Raw genomic sequence first — 20387 nt, forward strand, 5'->3', positions numbered from 1 at the left:
GAAAAGCAAACACACAGGATTGATTTAAACAGCAAAGTCATTATTAAAAAGGAATGCATGTGCTAGGAGAGCTTGGAAAGCTGAAAGCAGCTTCATTCATCCTTGTGTGTGACTTATGATATTGTTTTTGTTTAAAGAACGTCATAAAAAAAGTGAGAGGTTAGACACCTTCTTCATTTTACCAGCAGGGTAAAAAAATGCGGTATTTGTTAGCTTAAAACCGCAATGCCAATTTGAGAGACATTAATGTATAATTTTTGATTATTTTTATTTTTGAGATGTATATAATTGATGCAAGCATAGATATGGAAAAATCCAACAAAACACAAGATTTAACAACTTAAAGTGCAATATTTCTAGCATGTACCTAGAAACTGATCTGACTTTTTATATGAAGGGGCCTATTCACATCAAACAAGAGAAGAGTAGAATTCCAGTGCAGCTATGATTTCATATTGTACAATAAGTCTGCAATAAAGGTGTGGTTCTCGGTTAGTGAACATAGATACATATCAAAGCCACGTTTAGACACAGGGAATGTTTATTTAACAATCAAATTCCAGTTCATGGCTCAGGTGCAGACTTGCCTAATGATTCTTTCATAAAACGTATTTTCTGAGTCAACTTGTTGCTAAAAGAGGGAGAACTATGAGGAGATAATTAAGAAACACTCAGTAAAGAGATTAGAGTTACACGCACACGCACACACACACAACACACTCACTCTCTCTCTTTAAAGTTTGGAAAGACGTAAAGGCATGCTAAAGGTTTTTGTAGTTTCTTTTAGGGACGTCTTTTATTTTCTTTTCCTTTGTTCTTTTCTCATACAATACTTCCTGACCCAGCCTCCTCTCTCTCCCCTCCTCCTAGTCCTCCCCCACACCTCTCCTTTCCCCTAGGTCTATTGTTCCTCAGTTTCCCTTCAGAAAAGAGCAGCCCTCCCAGATGTATCAATGGATGCAATGCAATAAGGAAGATGAGGCATAAACCCTCATATTAAGGCTCAAGGAGACAGCCCAGCAGGAGGATTGGAGTCCCATGAGCAGGCAAAAGTCTGCTCATGACACCATTGCCCCTGCTGTTAGGGATCCCACTAAAACCACATTGTGTAGTAAAAGTGTAAAAATAAGTAAAGCACTTGATTAGTATGCGCAAAACCCCTAGGTTCAATTCCCAGCACCTCAAAATAATACAAAAAAAAGTAAAGCAACCAGACATGGTGATAAATGCCTGTAATTCCATCATTTGGGAGGCTGAGAAAGGAGGAAAGGAACGCAAGGCCAGTCTAGAATACATGACAACTACCAGAACAGCCTGTGATACACAGTGAGATCCTATCTCAGAAAGAAAAAAAATACCATCAAAACAAAAATTAAATTATAAAATCTAGAATGCCTTCATCTTTGGTTCTTAAAATAACACAAGCACAAAAGCAAAACATACCTCATGTCCAACACTGATGATGTCATATCAAGTTTTTTTGATCAGCCTGAGGACAGTGGAATTGAAACAGTCTTCTGCTTGTTTTGGTATTGCATGCTCATGATATCAATTCAAGTAGCTTCATTATGTCCTTCAAGAAATTAATAAGGAAAAGGTCATTATTTCACACTCATCTGATTATCCTGGGATTTATACTTTAGAAAGGATTTATTTATTTTATTTATTAAGTGTCTGCTCGCACATCTGTGTGTGCATTGTATGTATGGCATCTGTGGAGGCCAGATGAAAACGTTGTGTGCCTTAGAACTGGAGTTACAGGCAACTCTGAGCCATACTGTGTGTGCTGAGAACTGAACTTGGATTCTCTATAAGAGCTGCAAGTGCTCTTAACCCATGAGCCATCTCTCCATCTTTTGAAAAGTGTTTAGTGTTCACAAAGCAACTATAGAGTCACAGGGTTTAAGTTAACCATACCTTTCAAACATCTGGCATAGAACACTATGAAGTTGGCATACGTCCGTACTTTTGCAAAGCACAAGTTACTTTGTAGAAGACACACAGACCAATTCACAATTTTTTTTTATGCGATGCTATTTGAAGGACCTGTGTTTTGTTAACTACAAAATAAATACATGGACATGTTGAGAAAATTACACCCCGTCCCACTGGGGCTCTTGTCAATTTCAAGTTTTATGTTATTGGGTTTTTTGTTATCTACTTTCCAAAATATATTTGGGAAAATAGACATGACAAATGACTGAGGAAAATTGAAGGAAAGGTCACCAATGTAAACGCTTGATTTTCGGTTGAGTCACCAGAGTGACACATTAGAGGAGGTGGCTGCTACTCTGAAAGAACGGGGCCACCTAGTAGTGATCTTTGATTTACTACTAGGTGTAAGCCCAGCTACTTCATGATTGCAACATTCTACTTTTCCTTAGAAGAATATGACAGCAAAATGTACAGCCAACACACCCACCCAAGTAAATTCTCTGTGATTTCAGATTTGTTTCTTATCATTTCTGGTTTATCAGACGGTGGTGAAATTTATATTAAAAACCATCATAAGCCTGCCTGAATCAATGCTGTGTATTTGGTTTCACAAGCGTTTTATAACACCAATATTTACATTGTCTCCTTTCCTTCTTCTGTCATACATGCTTATTTTAAGGGTCAACTAACCATTTAATGGGTTGAAATCATTAGGAAAGAGTGTGACCAGAGAACAACTGTACATTTTTCTGATTCCAGTAACCAGTAATAACAATAGCAACATGCGGGCATTTCACTAGTTTTCTTATGTTCAATTCATTTGTTAATCGTTTTTCTCTCCACTTTCATATATCCAGCATGGCATTTTCTTGGCCTTTGAACTTTCTTCATACTACAGTGATTATTCATTATTGTATCAATTTGTTGTATGTTTTTTTCTTTTTTCGGGTGATCTTTTATACAAACAGCCTTGTTGTAAATTGTGAGCCACAAAGTCTCTGTCTTAATGACCCCATTTTATAGATGGTAGGCCAACAGATAAATGTGCTACAATCTTGAGATATATATACTATTATCTTAATTTTATGATTCCCATGCGCTATCAAACATTTTCTGTTTGTATGGCCTGCTCTTTGATCACCTCCCCCTGGGAGAGGGTGCAGCCTTGCCAGGCCACCAAGGACGACAATGCAATCAGCCCTGATGAGACCTAAAATGCTAGGGTTAGATGGAGGGGCAGAGGACCTCCCCTATTAGTGGACTGGGGGAGAGGTTCAGGGGGAGAAGAGAGAGGGAGGAAGTGTGGGATTGGGGGAGACAAGTGGAGAGTCACAGTGGGATACAAATTGAATAAATTGTAATAAGTGATAATAATAAAAAGAATAAAAAACAAAAAATAAAAATAAAAGGATATTTTAAAAAATATCTTCTCAGTGGTTGTATGAGAGCAGGTGGGTGTCTACTGTTTCAGGAACTAAGTATTAACAAGTCTTTAGACTAACTGTAGTTCGCAATCACAAAGTCATGAAGGCACTTCATTAATATTACAGTCTTTCTCCTGAGTATTTGATAACATATTCCAGGCTAGTTAGTAAAGCCTTTAAAGTAAACATAACTTATATCTGTTTTATTTTTCATTTATTTAATGTTTAAATGCTCCAAATGCTTATTGCACAGTAATGCATTTTTAGTTTTATAGTTTATGCATTTAGGTAAATTTCAAATATATAATATAGGGAATTATTATTGTAGAGTGTTGTTATTCGTTTACTCTCTGGGGGAAAATATTCTGTTTCAGAAAGTACTTAATTTTAATTTCCTAAAAAAGTAACTAGGTTATTAAAAATGTGAAATCATTTCTTTGTGAAAAGGAATCATTCCATGTTCCTTACAGCCATGTAAAAAATGTACGTATGTACAATTAATTGATGTATAAGTTATATATATGCTATGTACATGAAGTTATATGTTAAACATATACTATACAAATGTATATTTATTTGGATAATATACCAGTTTACAATCCATATAGAAAGTTCAGAGATATACTATTTTTCAGTGTCACAACTAGAAAGATTCTAACCAAACAATTTAAATTTTCTTATTTTACAATGTGATCTTACAGAAAGGAGAAAGGTTAAAACTAAAATTTGGAAAGATGGTCCTTTTCCTTTAAAAAATTCTTGTATTGTCCTCTACGCCGAGGATCTGGCTTGTTTCCATGTATGTGGACCTATCTGCATTGCCCTCGTGGCACGCCTGGGTTGGCTACCCAGAGGCTATTTAAGCTGTGGGCTGGCTTTCCCCGGGGTCCGAGGATTGTTCAATGTTCCTGAATAAACTGCATTGAAAAAAAAAATTCTTGTAAATTTTAGATGTAAGGAAAACCTAAAAAGCATGCTGAGGACTCCGTAATAATATACTTATTTCCTCCCATACACTTTGTAACTTGCTGTCCTATCACTTGTTTAACACGATTAATGCATCAATATTGATACATTATAATCAGCCAAAAGCTGCGCTTCATTCCACTCTCCTTAGCATTTATCTAATGTCTTTTCCTCCTACCTCCTAGACCCTTCAAAAAATGCACAGCATTTATTAGTCAGGAGGTCTCTTCAGCCTTGTCTAGACAGCCAGAGTCTCTAAGGGTAGTTTACTTATTTTGGGTGGCCTTGACAGAGTGGCAGGAGTACTGCTGTGGTATTTTATAGACAGTCTCTCGGGTGCTTTAGCTGATGCTTTCCTCAGGATCAAGAGCCCTGGGCTTGGAGGACAGAGACCAAGGGGTCACTATCATGGTGTATCACTGCAGTGATACATGCTAGCAACTCACTTCACTTCTGGACACCTACTGAAGGATGAGTTTCCCAGATGTCTTATGTGTTTTGGTTTCTATAAGAAAATATAACAAAATTCCACAAACTTTCTAATTCATAAACAAAGTGAAGTATTTGTCACAGCTCTGAGGGTTGGAAAGATCATCATCATGGTTCATCCATGGAAGGTACTAGAAGTTCCCTCTGTTAGCTTGTATCTATTTATTTCTCACTGCGTTTTCACCTGGTGAAAGAGAGAAAGCTATCTTAAGTGCCTTTTGTAAAGAGATCAGTTCCATTCAGGAACTAACTTCCTCTACCTCTTGCCAAGTTCCTTTTTTTAATTTTTATTAATTACACTTTATTCACTTTGTATCACCCCATAAACCCCTTCCTCCTCCCCTCCCAATCCCACCTTCCTTGCCCCTTCTCCACGCATGCCCCTCCCCAAGTCCTCTTATTTATAAGATAATAAAGGTAGAGGTTAGGATTTCAACACAAGAATAGGGAAGGCAGGCACTAAGGTTCAGAATCGATTTCTCCACGAGAAAATAATAACTATTTAAAACCATTTGAAAGGAGGGGTTATAATATTTAAGTGCCCACAGCAGTAGCCCTTGTTTCAACGTGAGAACTTAAACATGTACCTAAGCATATTCTATTCAAATTATAAATATGAAGGAGGTTCATCTTCCCACGTGAATCGCACTCTATAATACAGTCATTCATTTCATCTTACGTTGATCTCTTGGATTGTAAGAGTAAGAAAAGCTGACTGATTGTAGATTTGACATATGAATATTCTATATTGTAGCTTGCGTATATTTGTAAATGTATTTTACAATGCCCTCTTACCTTAAGTTGGCAATAATCCAACCATGTAGAGTTGAATGGTCTCCAGATATATAGCTCTCTTTTCTGGGGTAGGAAATGTTTTTCCATGAAGCTTCATGCACCACACCATGGCAATATACAGTGTTTATTTTAGAATGTTGTTTCTGCAAGGAAGAAATAGATCAAGTTATTAAAGCACTACAATATTATGAGACGTAGAATTAAAATTAGGTAAGGATTTGTGTGAAATGCCATCCTAAAAGCCATAATGCCAAGTTTGGTGACTCCATTTGTTTCGTTTTAACCTTTCAGTCGTGGGGGATATTTGCTTAAACAATTAAATGCAGCTTTCCGTGTTTAGGTTGATGATGGGCTTATCTCATTAGTATCTTTCTATGACAAATTTTATTCCAAAGATTGTTATCAATAGACATGGTATTGCACATGCTCCGGGGGCAATGTTCAACTGCTTAGCAATGTATGTATTAGTGTATATTCAACCTATAATATTCAACCTATACTCCACACTGGCCCTTCTTTGTTAATAACTAATTTGAGTATTTATTTATCTGCATGATTGTAGAGGGCATTGATTCCTTCTTAGGTGTTTGCTGATGTATCAAAACTGGAGAAAAATAATAACTCAGCAGAAGAACATTAGAGCATCTATCCAAACCTGGAGTGCATACCCTGAGTTATTTCAGCGGGTGGAATTATTTAACATACATGAGCTCAATTCTATTTAGAAACAAATGCAAGTATTTAAACCATATTTCAAGAATGAAAATTGTCCTTAGCAATTTTCAAACATGTCATTGAAAAATAGTTCTTATATTTGAATTTGGATATATTGCTAAAAATAAGACAATGGAACCAACAGAAAAACTGGTAAATATTTGGAAAATTGTTTAGAAAAATAAAAGTTATTTTGTTTCCACACTGTGGTCTTTTAAAAAACATTTATTTCCTTATTCTGTGTATGTGTGAGTGAGCGAGCGAGGAAGAGAGAGTGAGAGAAAGAGACAGAGAGACAGAGAGAGAACACAAACCAATGATTTTGAAGGTCAGATGACCGCTAATGCGAGTTGGCTTTCTCGCATTCCAGGGATTGAGTGCAGATCACTGGGCTTGGAAATAAGCATCTTTTCCTGTTTTGCCATGCCATTGACCTTATTGAATATTTCAAAAATATTATGGGAAGTTCAAAATGTTGCTAAATGGTATGATGTTTACCGATTTAAGTACAATGTTTATTCATTTTTGGTTTATTAGAGTATTGCATTTTATTAATCCATTTTAAACATTTCTTAAAAGCAAAGATGTAGAAATAGCTGAAAGTTTTCTAAACAGCTTCTAGCACAGTGCAAAAGATATGCTTTCATTCCATCTTTTTCCTCTGTATTCACTCTTTCTTTTTTGCTAGGTGGCATGCATGCAGTGGTTTCATGGAGACCATACAATGCTTGAGATGATTGAGAAAAAGCGTTGCTTGTGCAAAGAAATAAAGGCTAGACAGAAAACGGAAAAGGGCCTTTGCAAACAGGATAGCATGCCAATCCTACCCAGCTGGAAGAAGAATGCGGGAGCCAAGAAGTACAGCCCTCCACCGTATTCCAAACAGCCAACGGTATTCTGGGATACTGCCATATGAGTGTGTACCGGCATGAGCTCCATCACTTAACAGAAGAGAGGTCGACCTTGGTCTTGTGATGATTGTTACATATATTCTTTGTTGATTCGGATACCACAGGAAGCTGTGTGTACTGTGGCAAGCACAAGATAAAATGTATTGGTCCTTGCAGTTAAGACACACTTACTTATCCCGGATTCTTTTGAATCCAGAATATATTAAATTGTAAATATTTTGCTAGTATATGGGTGACACCTGAAATAATATTCATTATACATATTTAAGTTGCAGAAGTATCAGAAAAGTTTACTAGATGATATAATTTGGTATGAACTGGTTTGTTATCTCTTTTATAAGTAACCCCTGGATGCCTTTTCTTATTGATTTTTGCATTTAAAATGTCTTCATCCTTCTGCCCACATTTGGCTCCTATAGAAGAACTCACAGGTACAAGTCCTATTCAAACACATAACATGTGATTTGGTGCTAGCCAATGCATAAGGTGAACATCGCATTTGTAAAGCTTCTCTGCTTTCTGCATTCGTAAGGGCTTGACTGGAAACTGAATGGAAGTATAACATCAGTCTGAATGTGCCCATTACACTGACACTGACAGTCTTTACTAAAGTGACATCATAAGGATTTCTTTCATATCCTGGCAATACACTTAGCATTAGCTAGACTACACAGAAAGGTAGGAGGATATATTGGGACATTTCAGCAGCAAACTTTCCTTCAGAAACGACTTTTAGAAATGTATGTCCTTGCAGCATTAATCTGATTGGAGGAGACCAGGGTTCACTGTGACATTGGAAATGACAAATAATTAAAACCTTAAGAGCACAGCTGTTTTCAAGAAAGTGGAAGCAGAGACATAGACATGATATTTTTAAGTAACATTCCACAGGCACGATTTTCTACAAGAAACAGAGAGGTAAACATTCAACCATACCAATTTGCATATTTTAGTATACTCCATCATACCAATTTGCATATTTTAGTATACTCCATGCCAACCTTCTTCAAAAAAATAAGTACATTCATGAAAAAAGTATTTCTTGCCAATCTTTTTAAGCTGGTTATTATATTTTGGGTCATAATCTTCTGTGTATAACTACTGTACCTGTTCTTACTGATTATGATACCATGACCAAAGAATTATGACCACTTTGTTAATTTACTTTGATTTAAGAGAGAGACAGGAAACACAGGGGATAAAGGATAAGTTGGAGTCAACTTTATGTGGTGGTAAAATTTAAGTTAAGAAACTTAATTTAATAAAAATGGTATATATCTTTTAAAAGTAACTTGTTAGTTGAAGATAAATATTGCCACGGATAAAGAAGAATGAAACTATCACATATATTTTGTATATTTAAATTACTATTTATGCTTCCTAAAATTGACAGTATGTGGTTCTTCAGTAACAATCAATTTAGTATTATATTTCTGAGAGGAAAAAGTGTGTTTGAAGTTATCATAGCAGTTTTTCTTGTAAGGGTTTTGACAGCAATAGCTCCATGCTGCTCAATAAAACCAAATATAACAGAAGTTAAGGAATTTTTGTAATCTATATTGATAAAAATATCTAGCAATCCTTTATCAGTAATAGTTCCTTGAAGAGAGTTTGAAATGTTAAAACATAATTTTTTAATATTTTATAATTAATGTATATTTTGATGTCCAATTATAATTCTGAAAGAATAAGAAAAACGGTAAGTGGGAGCATGTGTTGTGTGTGTGTGTGTGTGAGTGTGTGTGTATGTGAACAATCAGTGGGAGAACTGTATATATAAAATGCTTACTGAAGTAGTAAGTTCTGCTTGTACAAGTAAGAAGTTGACAAAGACAGAATAACAAATATAGGAAACCACAGAGAGAACTTAAGTGGCTTAAATGAATAGGGTTGCTGTGCTTCATCAGCTATATAGATTTGTACTTCAAGCCTAACAGCCAATACAGCGCAGATCTAAGAGTGATGGAAATGGTTTAAGTTAAAATTATAATTGAAATCAAATGTGTTTATGACCCAAGTTGTTATCTGGATTTGAGTTACTGTGACCTCATCTATTCAAGCCAATCGAATGCAAGGTATCATTTGACAGCATCTCTATGATCTTAGTGCTCGTGTTTTCTAGCTTTTGTGGTAAAGCTAGAATGAGCCCTCTCTTGACATTTAAGTGTAGGCAACATATTCCTAGGTGTGTTTGTCACATGCTGATCTTAAGCATATCACTCTGAATTAGATGGAAGATAATTGTTAATGTTGGTCCCCTGTGCATAAAGAAACAGAGGTATTAACATGATTTATGTTGGATCAGCCATTCATGTGTGTTCTGTCAAGCTCATAACACACTCCTTTCACAAATGTGTTATTTTTCAGAGGAGTTGGATTTTTTGACAATTTGAACTTAGACAACCATTTCCACATATTTCTCTAAGACTCTCTCTACACGAGAAAGAGCTGAAATATTTGGGGAAATGGCTTCACTTGGATTTGACTCCAGATCTGTTACTTGGTGCCTATATAATATCTAATTGCCACAGTGGACAATTAGATATTCTATAGTCAAGTCCCTCTTTGTACAGAGTTTCTCTTTGTTGTGAGACAAGAGTCATTATTACATAGACAAAAATCATACTGACTCTCTGGTGGAAATAAATCAGGGCACTTCACCGTATGAATCTGGTCGGAAGATAACCTGCAGCCAGCACATGATGACATGATAAAGCTCATATTTCTAGCAGTGCCAAAGAACAAATCATATAAAGCATGGTTATCAGGCCAAGAGAACTCATGACAAATAGTCTCTTCACAGCAAATGTTGTAGAAACAGAATGTTATTGGCTGTCAGTAAGACGCTTTTATGTGTGAGATACTTCCTCGTAGAGAAGTCACAAATTTCCTTCAAAATGATGGAAGAAAAGAGTAAAATACTGTGTTTTCCTCATCACAGAAGCCAGTGCTACGTGAGAAATCACACTTTACAGAGACACTGCCAATATCTCCCTCTGTACGCTATTGAAGCAAGTTTGAGATAAAAAGTGATGTATTTGTGCAAGTAGGGGTAAATTTTCAACCACATAATAACTGAGAAATAAAAGCAAATATCAAGAGCTTAAAATGTGTTACTTTAAAATGTGTTATTTAAAGCATACCACTTTGAATACAAAATAATTCTTTGGACAGAAGATCACCTTTCAAAATAGTTGCAGTTTTGAACTGCTAACAAGAGGCAAGATCCTATTTGAATGCTCTTAGAAAATATAGATACAGACTTAGGAGTAGTCTTGTCTGCACACAGAATTTGGTTTGATTCTTTTTTGAACACATTAAATAGAAAGTGAAGACACATGAACAGCCCCAGCTAGTTACTGTTTTAATAAAGACACAAGAGCAATGCACCTACATATACAATTTTTATGTCACTTACATGTTAAACTCAGTCAGATTTCCAATGTAGATCTGGTGAATTGATCATGATTCCAGTTGAACTTCAGGCAAATATCCCTACAGTTTATAGAGTAAGAAATTTGGTGTGAGTTATAAGTCTCACATGAAAGGGAATGTAGATAAGATAGACTATCATATCCCCATGCATTGTATTCTAAAGTTAAAAGCAATCAAAAGAGAAATGATACATTCAGTGCATAGGGATACTTAAAGCATGCTCCAGACTTGGAATAATAACTAGCGAATTGCACAATGTGGATAATTTGACAGCAATCCATTGTTTTTTATAATTGTGTTGTATAATTTAAATATACAGTTTCAAAAGTATTTAGAATTTAACATTGAAATAGATGTGGTCTTTACAATTAAGGACCTCAATTATGCAATCATTAATATTTTCAAAAGAAAAAAAAACCCACTTGTTTTCAATAGAATACACAACTTCACGTGTTTGGCAGTTTTTAAGTGCTTTTATGCAACATACTTGTTGTGTTCTGATCAAGTGTACAGTCAAAATAAAAGATGAGAATATACTAAATTTATGTCTATAGCATACGTGTGTGTGTAAGCTCCTCCCTGTACATTACAAGATGTACTGCTGTGTAAATCAGTAAAGGATAACACTGTTTATCAAGTTAAATGTAAACATTGTGGCTTGGGGTTTGGAAGGTTTAAAGCCCTCTCATATTTGGGTCAATTTTATTGAAGCAAAATGTGTAAAACCTGGAAACATGTGTCATTGCATTTTCTTTAATTGTTATGAAGCTTCAGATTTAAGGGAAAAAAATAAAATATGGCTGAATTTATCTCAAGTAAAAATATATGAATAATCCTTCAAAGTATTCACTTGTTCCCAAATATAACTGGGTTTGCCCGCCCTAAAAGCATTTATATTTAACCATGTACACACTCAGATACAGAATACATACTGTATATAATATATATGACAATGTTTAGTATGCACTTCTTTAGTTTGGGCTTAGCATTTAGAGTGTAGCAATGTGTGTCAAGTGCACTGTGATTAGAAAGAGAGTCAAAGCACAGTACAGTCACACTTTGGTCATCTTGCACTAAAAGCGTGTTTACGTATTTAGCAATTGTATGTTTACCTTCTCGACTTTTCAAACATTTGAAACAAATAGCTATAAAGATGATATAAACTAATCTGTTTTTTAGTGGGTAATGACACTACATTTTTAAAAGACAGGGTTTTTAACTAAAACCATTTAACATCCATTCCAACATTAATATGTTTACCATATCTAAAAATCTGAATGTCATGTTGCATTTTCATAACTCATTAGCAATGTCAGGTATGTGCCTGAATATTTGTGCAAATAAGCATTAGATAACAGATTTCTCTATTCATGTATTCCTAGGCATTTCTATATACATAATAATATAAACACTGATGTTTTAATGTCTCTTGATTTTTGTACCTGATTTTTTTAGGTAATATGTAATTATATATGTACTTTGATACCACTGAAGTAACCAGATGTTGTTTGAAAACGAATTGATTTCTCTAGTGCATTGACAATATTTTATGATATTTTGTGCTTATTTATTTGTGCTCCCGTGTAATTATAATAAAAGCAATAGTTTAAATTAGATGGCTGTTATTTCTTATAATTATTCATCAAGGGGCAAGGTTGAATGGGCCATAAGGTTGAATGTAAGTTATACATACTCTTTCTATACATGTATCAGAATGTCACGGTGTCATTTAATTTATATAATAAACGTTCGTGTTCAAAAGATTCAAGAAAAGCACACCTTCCAACTTTTAAATTTGTTTGTGAGAGTGTACTAAATGTGGAAGAAAAGCATGGTAAGTACTAAAATCCACAATTTTTTAGCCATGCAGCCACTGTTGTCCTTAATCATGATTTAGTTTCTGTCTCTAGATGATAGGTTACAAAAGGCACTTCGACATTTTATTTTATTCCATCTCCACCTAAAACCAGTCCAATTTAATGCTAGAGCTTCAAAGTACAAAATGCAACAACCCTAAGCCTATACTTTCAGATAAGATATTTATCAAGATGGCATTAAACCAAATTTTTACACTGATCATTCTTCTGGATTGTTTAGAAATAATCTGAATGAAATAATGAGTCAGTGTTTACTGTTGTACTGTTGTCAGAATGTCAATAAGTAAAATATTTCTGAGTATCTGGAACATGGCTTTGGGGCTTGGTGATCATATAAAATGTATGTAGTATCCTTTCATGGTCTCTAACATCTTCTTCATCAACCACTTACATAATACTCATAATTAATGTGAATTTAATTGATTATAATTTCATAATTACTCAGTAAACGTTTCCTTGTCAAGACTTATTTATTTTATATGCATGGATGTTTTGCCTACATGTATGTCTGTGAAACACCTGTTTTCTTGGTGCCCTTTGTGTCAAAAGAAGTCACTGGACCCCTGGAACAGGGGATGCAGATGGTTGTTGTGGCCTTGTGCGTCCTTTGCAAGAGCAACAACACTCTTACCTATTGGAGGATTTCACCTCCTGCCCATGATAATGTCTTAAAATGAATCTAATTTACTGCCACTGTTTATCTCAGCTCCTGCAGGTATTGAAATGTCCAGTGTGATACTCTCTCTCTTGGTGTAACAAATACCATCATCCCTCCATCAACCCTTCAAGCTTGTATCCATCTTAGTCTATGATAAATACTCTCTAATTTAAATCAATGATCACTTTCATCATCCTAAGTTCCTTTAATAGTTATTCCCTGCTTTGTGAACTCAAACCTTAATAGAATTATGTTAACAGTAACAGGTGAGTGATTGGTAATCAATTTCCATTCCCTTGTGGTGATTCCTTGTCAAGGCATATTTATTAACGTGCACGTATATTCACAAACACGGGCCTGTGACAGAACATGAGATTAGAATAGGAGAATTTAGAGCAAACCATGTAGCATAGAGCTATGTTGTTTAGAGAAGTGGTTTTCAAATTTTGCTGTACAGAAAATCAAGACACTTGCCTGGTTAGCGTTTCTGGTACTATGTGGTATCTATCTTTTATTATCAAAATCAACTTGAGAAAGAAAGGGTTTGTTCTTCTGCCCCTCAGGTCACAGACCACCACTAAGAAAAGTCACTGCAGGAATTAAGACAGAAACATAGAAGCAAGAACAAAAGCATGGGCAACGGAGGAGTGCTGCTTACTGGCTTGTTCCTCATGGCTTGCTCAACCTGCTTTCTTCTCCAGCCCAAGACCAACTTCCCAAAAATGGCACCACCCACAGTGGGCTAGCTACACAAAATCAATCACTATAAAATACCCACAGTTTGCCTATAGACCACTCTTAGTGAGGCATTTCATCAGTTGTGGTTTCCTCGTCTCAGAAAATTCTAGCTTGTTTCAAGTTGACTAAATAGGACAATTCTCTCTCTGTCACACACACACACACACACACACATACACACACGCACACACATCACTACCTAATAAAAATGTTCATATCTTAGTCATCCCCAAGATCTCATACTAATATCAAAATACCAATATAAAACATATTCCAAACTTAAAAAAAAACACCACAGTAAAATTTAGCCTTTTTAAAAACATTTAAAATCTCACTAAATTTTCGACAGCCTCTTCTGTGAAATCAACAGACAAAAGACAAGTTGATTATTTCTTACTGAGAGGAAGAAAGCAGGGCACAGTCACAATGAAATCAAAGCAAACCCAAGCTCCGAAAGTGTGGTATCAGTGTCATAGTTCCGAGACACACTCAGAATCCTTAATTCCAAGGGGTTTAGACAGGTCCACTCTACAACTGCTGCTGTCCTTCGTGGTTCTGCCAGGGTACTCTCAGCGCACAAATACTGGTGTCTCTGCTGTTAATCAGCCTTCTGGCTTCTCACAGTGCCAAGCCTCAGCTGTTCTCCATAATCACTATGCCTTCAAATCCAGAACCACTGGGTGAATCTTACATATGACCAAGTTTGTCTGACAGTACAAAGTACAGCTCTGACCCATTGGACTACAGTTTCTGATTGCTGACCCTGAGGAAACACTTCCTATTTTTCTTCTTCAATGACACTGGTCTCTTTTTAATCACAGCTGTTTCTTTAGCTGTACCACTTGTCTCAGCAAAGCAAACTACTTCAGTGGTTCTGGGATCTTATGAATCAGAGCCAAATCTTCAGCCACAGATAACCAGAACCACAAGTTATTAATTCAAAATACTGAATGGGTCCAAGAGAGACTTTAAGAGACTTCCAATTTTCCATCTGAAACTTCAGAAGCCAGTCTTCCATTGGATGCACTTCTACCAATATTATCTTCTAAGTTCCTACAATAATAAATCATTAATCTCTGAATGCTCAATGGCTTTTCTAGACCACACCCCCAAATGGCCAGGTCTGTCACAATAATACCCTAATTCTGATAATGATTTCTGTCTTATTTACGGTTTCTATTTCTGTGATAACAGATAACTGAAAGTTTACAAATCTCAGGTCACATTCTATCACTGAAAGGATGTCAGAATAAGAACTCAAAACATGAACCTAGATGCAGGAACTGAAGCAGAAGCCATGGAGGAAAACTACTTATTGTCTTGCTCCTCCTGGATTGTTGAGCACGCTTTCTTGTATAACCAATACAGTGTGCCCAGGGATGAAACCACGTACAATGGTTGGTCCTTCCCACATGAACCACTGATTAAGAAAATGCTCTATAGGGTTATCTATGTGCCTGTGTTATGAAGACATTTTTTGAATTATGTTTCCTCCTTAGTTGATAATTCTAGCTTGTGACAAGTTGACCAAAACAAAACGACACTCGATCTCAAGAGGGCTACTTTGTAAGATGTGGAGAATAAGAAACTTCAGAATGCTCAGCCGTAAGTGCAGCATGTATATGACATCACATCTCCTCACTAGAGGTCCCAGGGATCATTGAGGAAGAGAAAGTAGCCACATCACAAGAGTAAGAATAGGCACTGGCTGACTACAAAGAAACTTCCTTTCAAGACAAAGGAAGGAGGTTGTACGTGCAAACTCACAATAGTATGCACAAATCATGTGCAAGCTTAAGTCCGACAAAACCTCAGCATGGAGAGGGGCCGTGGGCACAAAACCCATTCCTAACTGAGAAGCCACTGGCAATTGTAAGCTGCTGGGAAAGGGAGAGCCAGATTTCTTTGAGAGTGTTACCATGGCTAGGTCAAAAATTCCCCCCAGTAAAGGTCACACACCCAAGAATATATGGGTACCACAAATTAAAATTGGTGAGGAAATAAAAGAGGGCACAAAGTCAGGTGTGTTGGGAAAAGGAGATGGATATAGAAATAAGTGGGGTTGGAATGTGATCAAAATACACTGTAGAAATTTTTCAAAAAGTTTAAAGCGCTTCCTCGGGATCCAGCTGTATCACTCCTAGGCGTATACCCGAAAGAGTCTCAAGTACACAAGAAGGACATTTGCTCAACCATGTTTGTAGCAGCCTTATTTGTAATAGCCAGAAGCTGGAAACAGCCCAGATGCCCCTCAGTGGAGGAATGGATGCACAAATTGTGGTATATCTACACAATGGAATATTACTCAGCAATGAAAAACAAGGAAATCATGAAATTTGCAGGTGGGATCTGGAAAAGATCATCCTGAATGAGCTATCCCAGAAGCAGAAAGATGCACACGGTATATACTCACTCATATAGACATATAATGTAGGATAAACCTACTAAAATCTTTACACCTAAAGAAACTAATCAAGAAGGAAGACTCTTGTTAAAATGCTCAAATTCCTATCCAGAAAGGCAAAGAGGATGGACATCAGAAGAAGGAGAAAAGAGGGAACAAGTCAGGAGCCTGACACAGAGGATCTCTGAAAGGCTCTGCCCTGCAGACTATCAAAGCAGATGCTGAGACTTATGGGCAACCTTTGGGCAGAGTGCAGGGAATCTTATGAAAGAAGTGGGAAACAGTAAGATCTGGAGAGGACAGGAAATCCACAAGTAGAGCAACAGAACCAAAAAATCTTAGCACAGGGGTCTTTCTTGAGACTGATACTCCAACCAAGTACCATGCATGGAGAAAACCTAAGACCCCTACACAGATGTATTCCATGGCAGTTTAGTATCCAAGTGGGTTCCATTGTAATAGGAACAGAGACTGTCTGACACAAACTCAGTGGCCTGCTCTTTAATTACCTCCCCCTGAGGGGGAAGCAGCATTACCAGGCCACAGAAGAAGACAATGCAGCCACTCCTGATGAGACCTACTTGACTAGGATGAGAAGGAAGGAAAAGAAGACCTCCCCTATCAGTGGACTTGGGGAGGAGCATGCATGCAGAGGGTGGAGGAAGGGAGGGATTGGGACAGGAGGAGGAAGGGAACCACAGGGGGGGATACAAAGTGAATAAAGTGTAATAAATAAAGAATTTTAAAAAAGCTCAGTAAGTGATATTTAGAATCTGTTTTGAGGTAGGATGTGAGAAATAAAGAAAAATATAAGTAAAAAAAATAAAACTGAGGAGCAAAAAGACTTTAAAGGAGGCATCCTGAGGTAAGTACATATATAGTTTAAAAAAATAAAATCTCACTGGTGATTCTAACATGTCTGAGAATAAGAAGAGATATTCTCAACTTCATTGCACATTCTTATTACACCGAGATCTTCTTTACAGAAGGACTGGAATCAAGGAGTCTGAGATTTAACCTCTCTCCCTAAATTCTAGAACACTCTGATACTTTAGTCCACAGACTGCTCATCTGAGCAGCCATGCCAGGCATCTGGCTTCTCTGACTATGTTTCAGGAGATCTTGGAAGCCATCCTCAAGAACACCAGTATCCAGATGAAAAATCAGGCACAGGTAACGCAGCAAGATCCTAGACGTTGCTGGAGATGCAAACCCTAGCTCTTTCCCGGTGGTCTGTGGGTTGAGGAAGATGAACCTGCTTCAGCAAGCTATCCTGATGATTTGCATTTGCAGCCAAGATTGGGATATTTTATCTTGGTGTGTGGTGACAAAAACATTACATTCACTTTGGTAGATTTGCTTTCCAAGGCTGACTTCTGAGTTCCACCCTCAAAGATTCTGAATTTATCATAAGCTTGGAGTAAGAACCAGAAATTATTTCTTCTTTCTTCCCCCTTTTTTACTTCTATACCCACTGGTTGCCAAGAAAGGATAGCATACAGGTGGTGTCGAGAAAGCCAATCATAGACTCACTCCGTACGATATATTCTAAATTATATGGTTTATCCTAGAAATGACACTTCACACACCACACCGTGTTAAGTGTAAGGGCCATGCTTTCTTATCTCTTTCCATCCAAATTACACACAGAAGTTCATAGCAGAGAGGGCTATTGAAAGAAAGATTATTATAAAATTAGTTTCTTGTGATTGGCCATTTGAAGTTTGCCTGTGTTCCACGAGAACACGTTTATATTTGAAAGTACTGTAAATATTACTTAGTAATTAGCATCACATAATCTTAATACTGATGATAGTATTAGGATTTTGCCAGGTTCCCACAATTAGAGTTGATGTGCGTTTCTCAATAGTTCCTATTCCCTCCCCAGTATCATACAGGAATCTCCACCCTAATGTGATAAGCCTTATAATGGGTATATAATGGTTTCTTCTTTAGGGGTTTTTCTTACATGCTGTATGGCAAGTTCTGGACATTTGAGACAGGATTGTTTGTTTTAAGGCTTACACTACCAGTTTCTCTGCACATAAATATACTACCTAGTCACTATACTAGTGACATAAAGTTCATTCACCAAAATTCTCCTATATACTAAACTAAACGATATCAGTGTGCATTTAAAATCTACACTCGAATTGAGTTACATAGCTCTTGAGGTTGTGGTGCCTAGACCCCCCTTCATTAGAAAAACAAATTCTATGTGAAACCTTTATGATACTTTGTCATTTGTAGCTCAAGATTAGTGTATGGATGTGTATAGCATGTAGGAACTTATTTTTCTATGGTGCCCCCTATATATGTATTGAATCTTTACATAGTTATCAAAATCAATCAAAGTAGTTTGATTGATGCATGAAATTTAAAGAATAAAGATACACTAGAAATCTGCAAGAGATTCATCAATAATGACAGACAGCGTAAGAGTAAAACAACTAGGCATGATTATTAGTATATGCGCATGCATTCCCTTAATGACTAATTATGCTTGTAACTCATGAAGATGTCAGTGATGGGTGTAAGAGCCTTAGCAGAAGATAGACACCCTTCTCCTCTTAGAGTTTGCGTAATAGGTATGAGTCAAGTAGGGTTTAAAATGTGTGTTACCAAGTCAATCTACCTTATCACATCTTAAGAATCATAAAGTGTGACAAACAAAACACAGATGTGGTAGAGCTAACCAGTGTTCAAATAGCTGAAAAAAATTAATTGTCTCTTCCACAAGAGTATTTTTTTTTTTTTTTTGCCAACTCTCCTCATTCTCGGGGATTTGTCAGGGATCATAGAGGCTCTCAGACTGCTTCTTTGGTGTACTAGGTAAATACCTACATTTCCTCCTATGATAAAAAGACTCTTAAGATTGGGATACACACCACTAGGAACAATCTAGAAATCCTTAGATATGACTAACTATAAATCTTAAATAGTCTGCTTGCCTGAGGACCCTATAATTTTTTCTATGATATTCCTTTTCTGAGTGACTCTAAATTACCCTTACCCTTTAATTCTTCTGGCCTGTGATATTCCTTTCATTACACAGGTTACATAGTATCCCACTTTGTTACAGAAATCAGGTAACCTTGTATCATTTTTGTGGTGACAGAGGTTTTTTTTTTCTTTAGGGGTGAGGCAATATAGTCCATATTGATCTGTAACTCACAGTAATCCTTCTTCTTTAATTCCCCAAAGTGCAAGGATTATGAACATGGGCCAGTATGCCCAGCTCAATTCTACTTCTCACCTATAAGTGCTCCCAAACACACAGATTTCAGCAGTTTAAAGATCTCAGAATTTGAGAGGTTGCACCAGACAAAAGTAGGTTCCTATCTTTAAACACTGTGACAGGCAATATCCAAAACAGAACTAGAATCAGTGGTCTATGAGAGCATCAGTGGTGGCCTGCACATAGGACTGTGCACTCCGGGGAAAAGGTATCTAGATAAAGGCAGAAGCGCAAGAAAATGATGAAATCGATGAATAAGGTTTGCATTATGCAATTTTAATGCAATTGCCTTTCATCTGAGAGATTGCAAACTGAACTCTTCAAAAACAAGTTTGCCTTATTTTTAATTAAATGTGTGACTGTCTTTCAGATTAATGTTAGATTTTCACAAGATAAAGCATTGGAGAACAATTTTAAAAGGTTTCCGTGATGAGCATAACATGAAGAAAATCAGTTTTAAGAAGCAAGGTAATATGCAAAAAAAAAGTAAATATCTGCCTTGATATTCTCTGATAATTCTTCATAGAAGCTTTTTTTACTTTACAAAAGTACTGTTCATTAAGTGCAAACCTGGGCTTGAGAGATTGCTCAGCAGTTTCAAGAGTTTTGGCTGCTCTTCCCCAAGACCCCAATTCAATTGGTAAAACACACAAAACAGCTTATAACAGCCTGTTACAGCAGTTTCAGTGATCCGGTACCTCTAAAGGCCTCTCTGGGCAGCAGACATGCACATGGCACACAGGCATACACACAGGAAAAAAAAAAACACTCATACAGATAAAATAATAAAATAGCTTCATTTC

General features: G+C 36.5%; 1 protein-coding gene across 4 annotated transcripts in view; it reads left to right on the plus strand.

Annotated features, from left to right (window-relative positions):
• Positions 1-12283, plus strand: part of Nyap2 (neuronal tyrosine-phosphorylated phosphoinositide-3-kinase adaptor 2) — a 271105-nt gene extending 258822 nt beyond the window's left edge. For all 4 annotated transcript variants that reach the window (XM_060368703.1, XM_060368706.1, XM_060368705.1 and 1 more), the window contains exon 8: positions 7012-12283. In XM_060368703.1, the coding sequence (XP_060224686.1) occupies positions 7012-7239 (228 nt within the window). In that variant the 3' untranslated portion in view covers positions 7240-12283. The remainder of the gene's footprint in view (positions 1-7011) is intronic.
• Positions 12284-20387: the final 8104 nt, after the last annotated feature.

The sequence above is a fragment of the Meriones unguiculatus genome, chromosome 15, assembly GCF_030254825.1.
Source record: "Meriones unguiculatus strain TT.TT164.6M chromosome 15, Bangor_MerUng_6.1, whole genome shotgun sequence".
In the NCBI taxonomy this organism is placed as follows: domain Eukaryota; kingdom Metazoa; phylum Chordata; class Mammalia; order Rodentia; family Muridae; genus Meriones; species Meriones unguiculatus.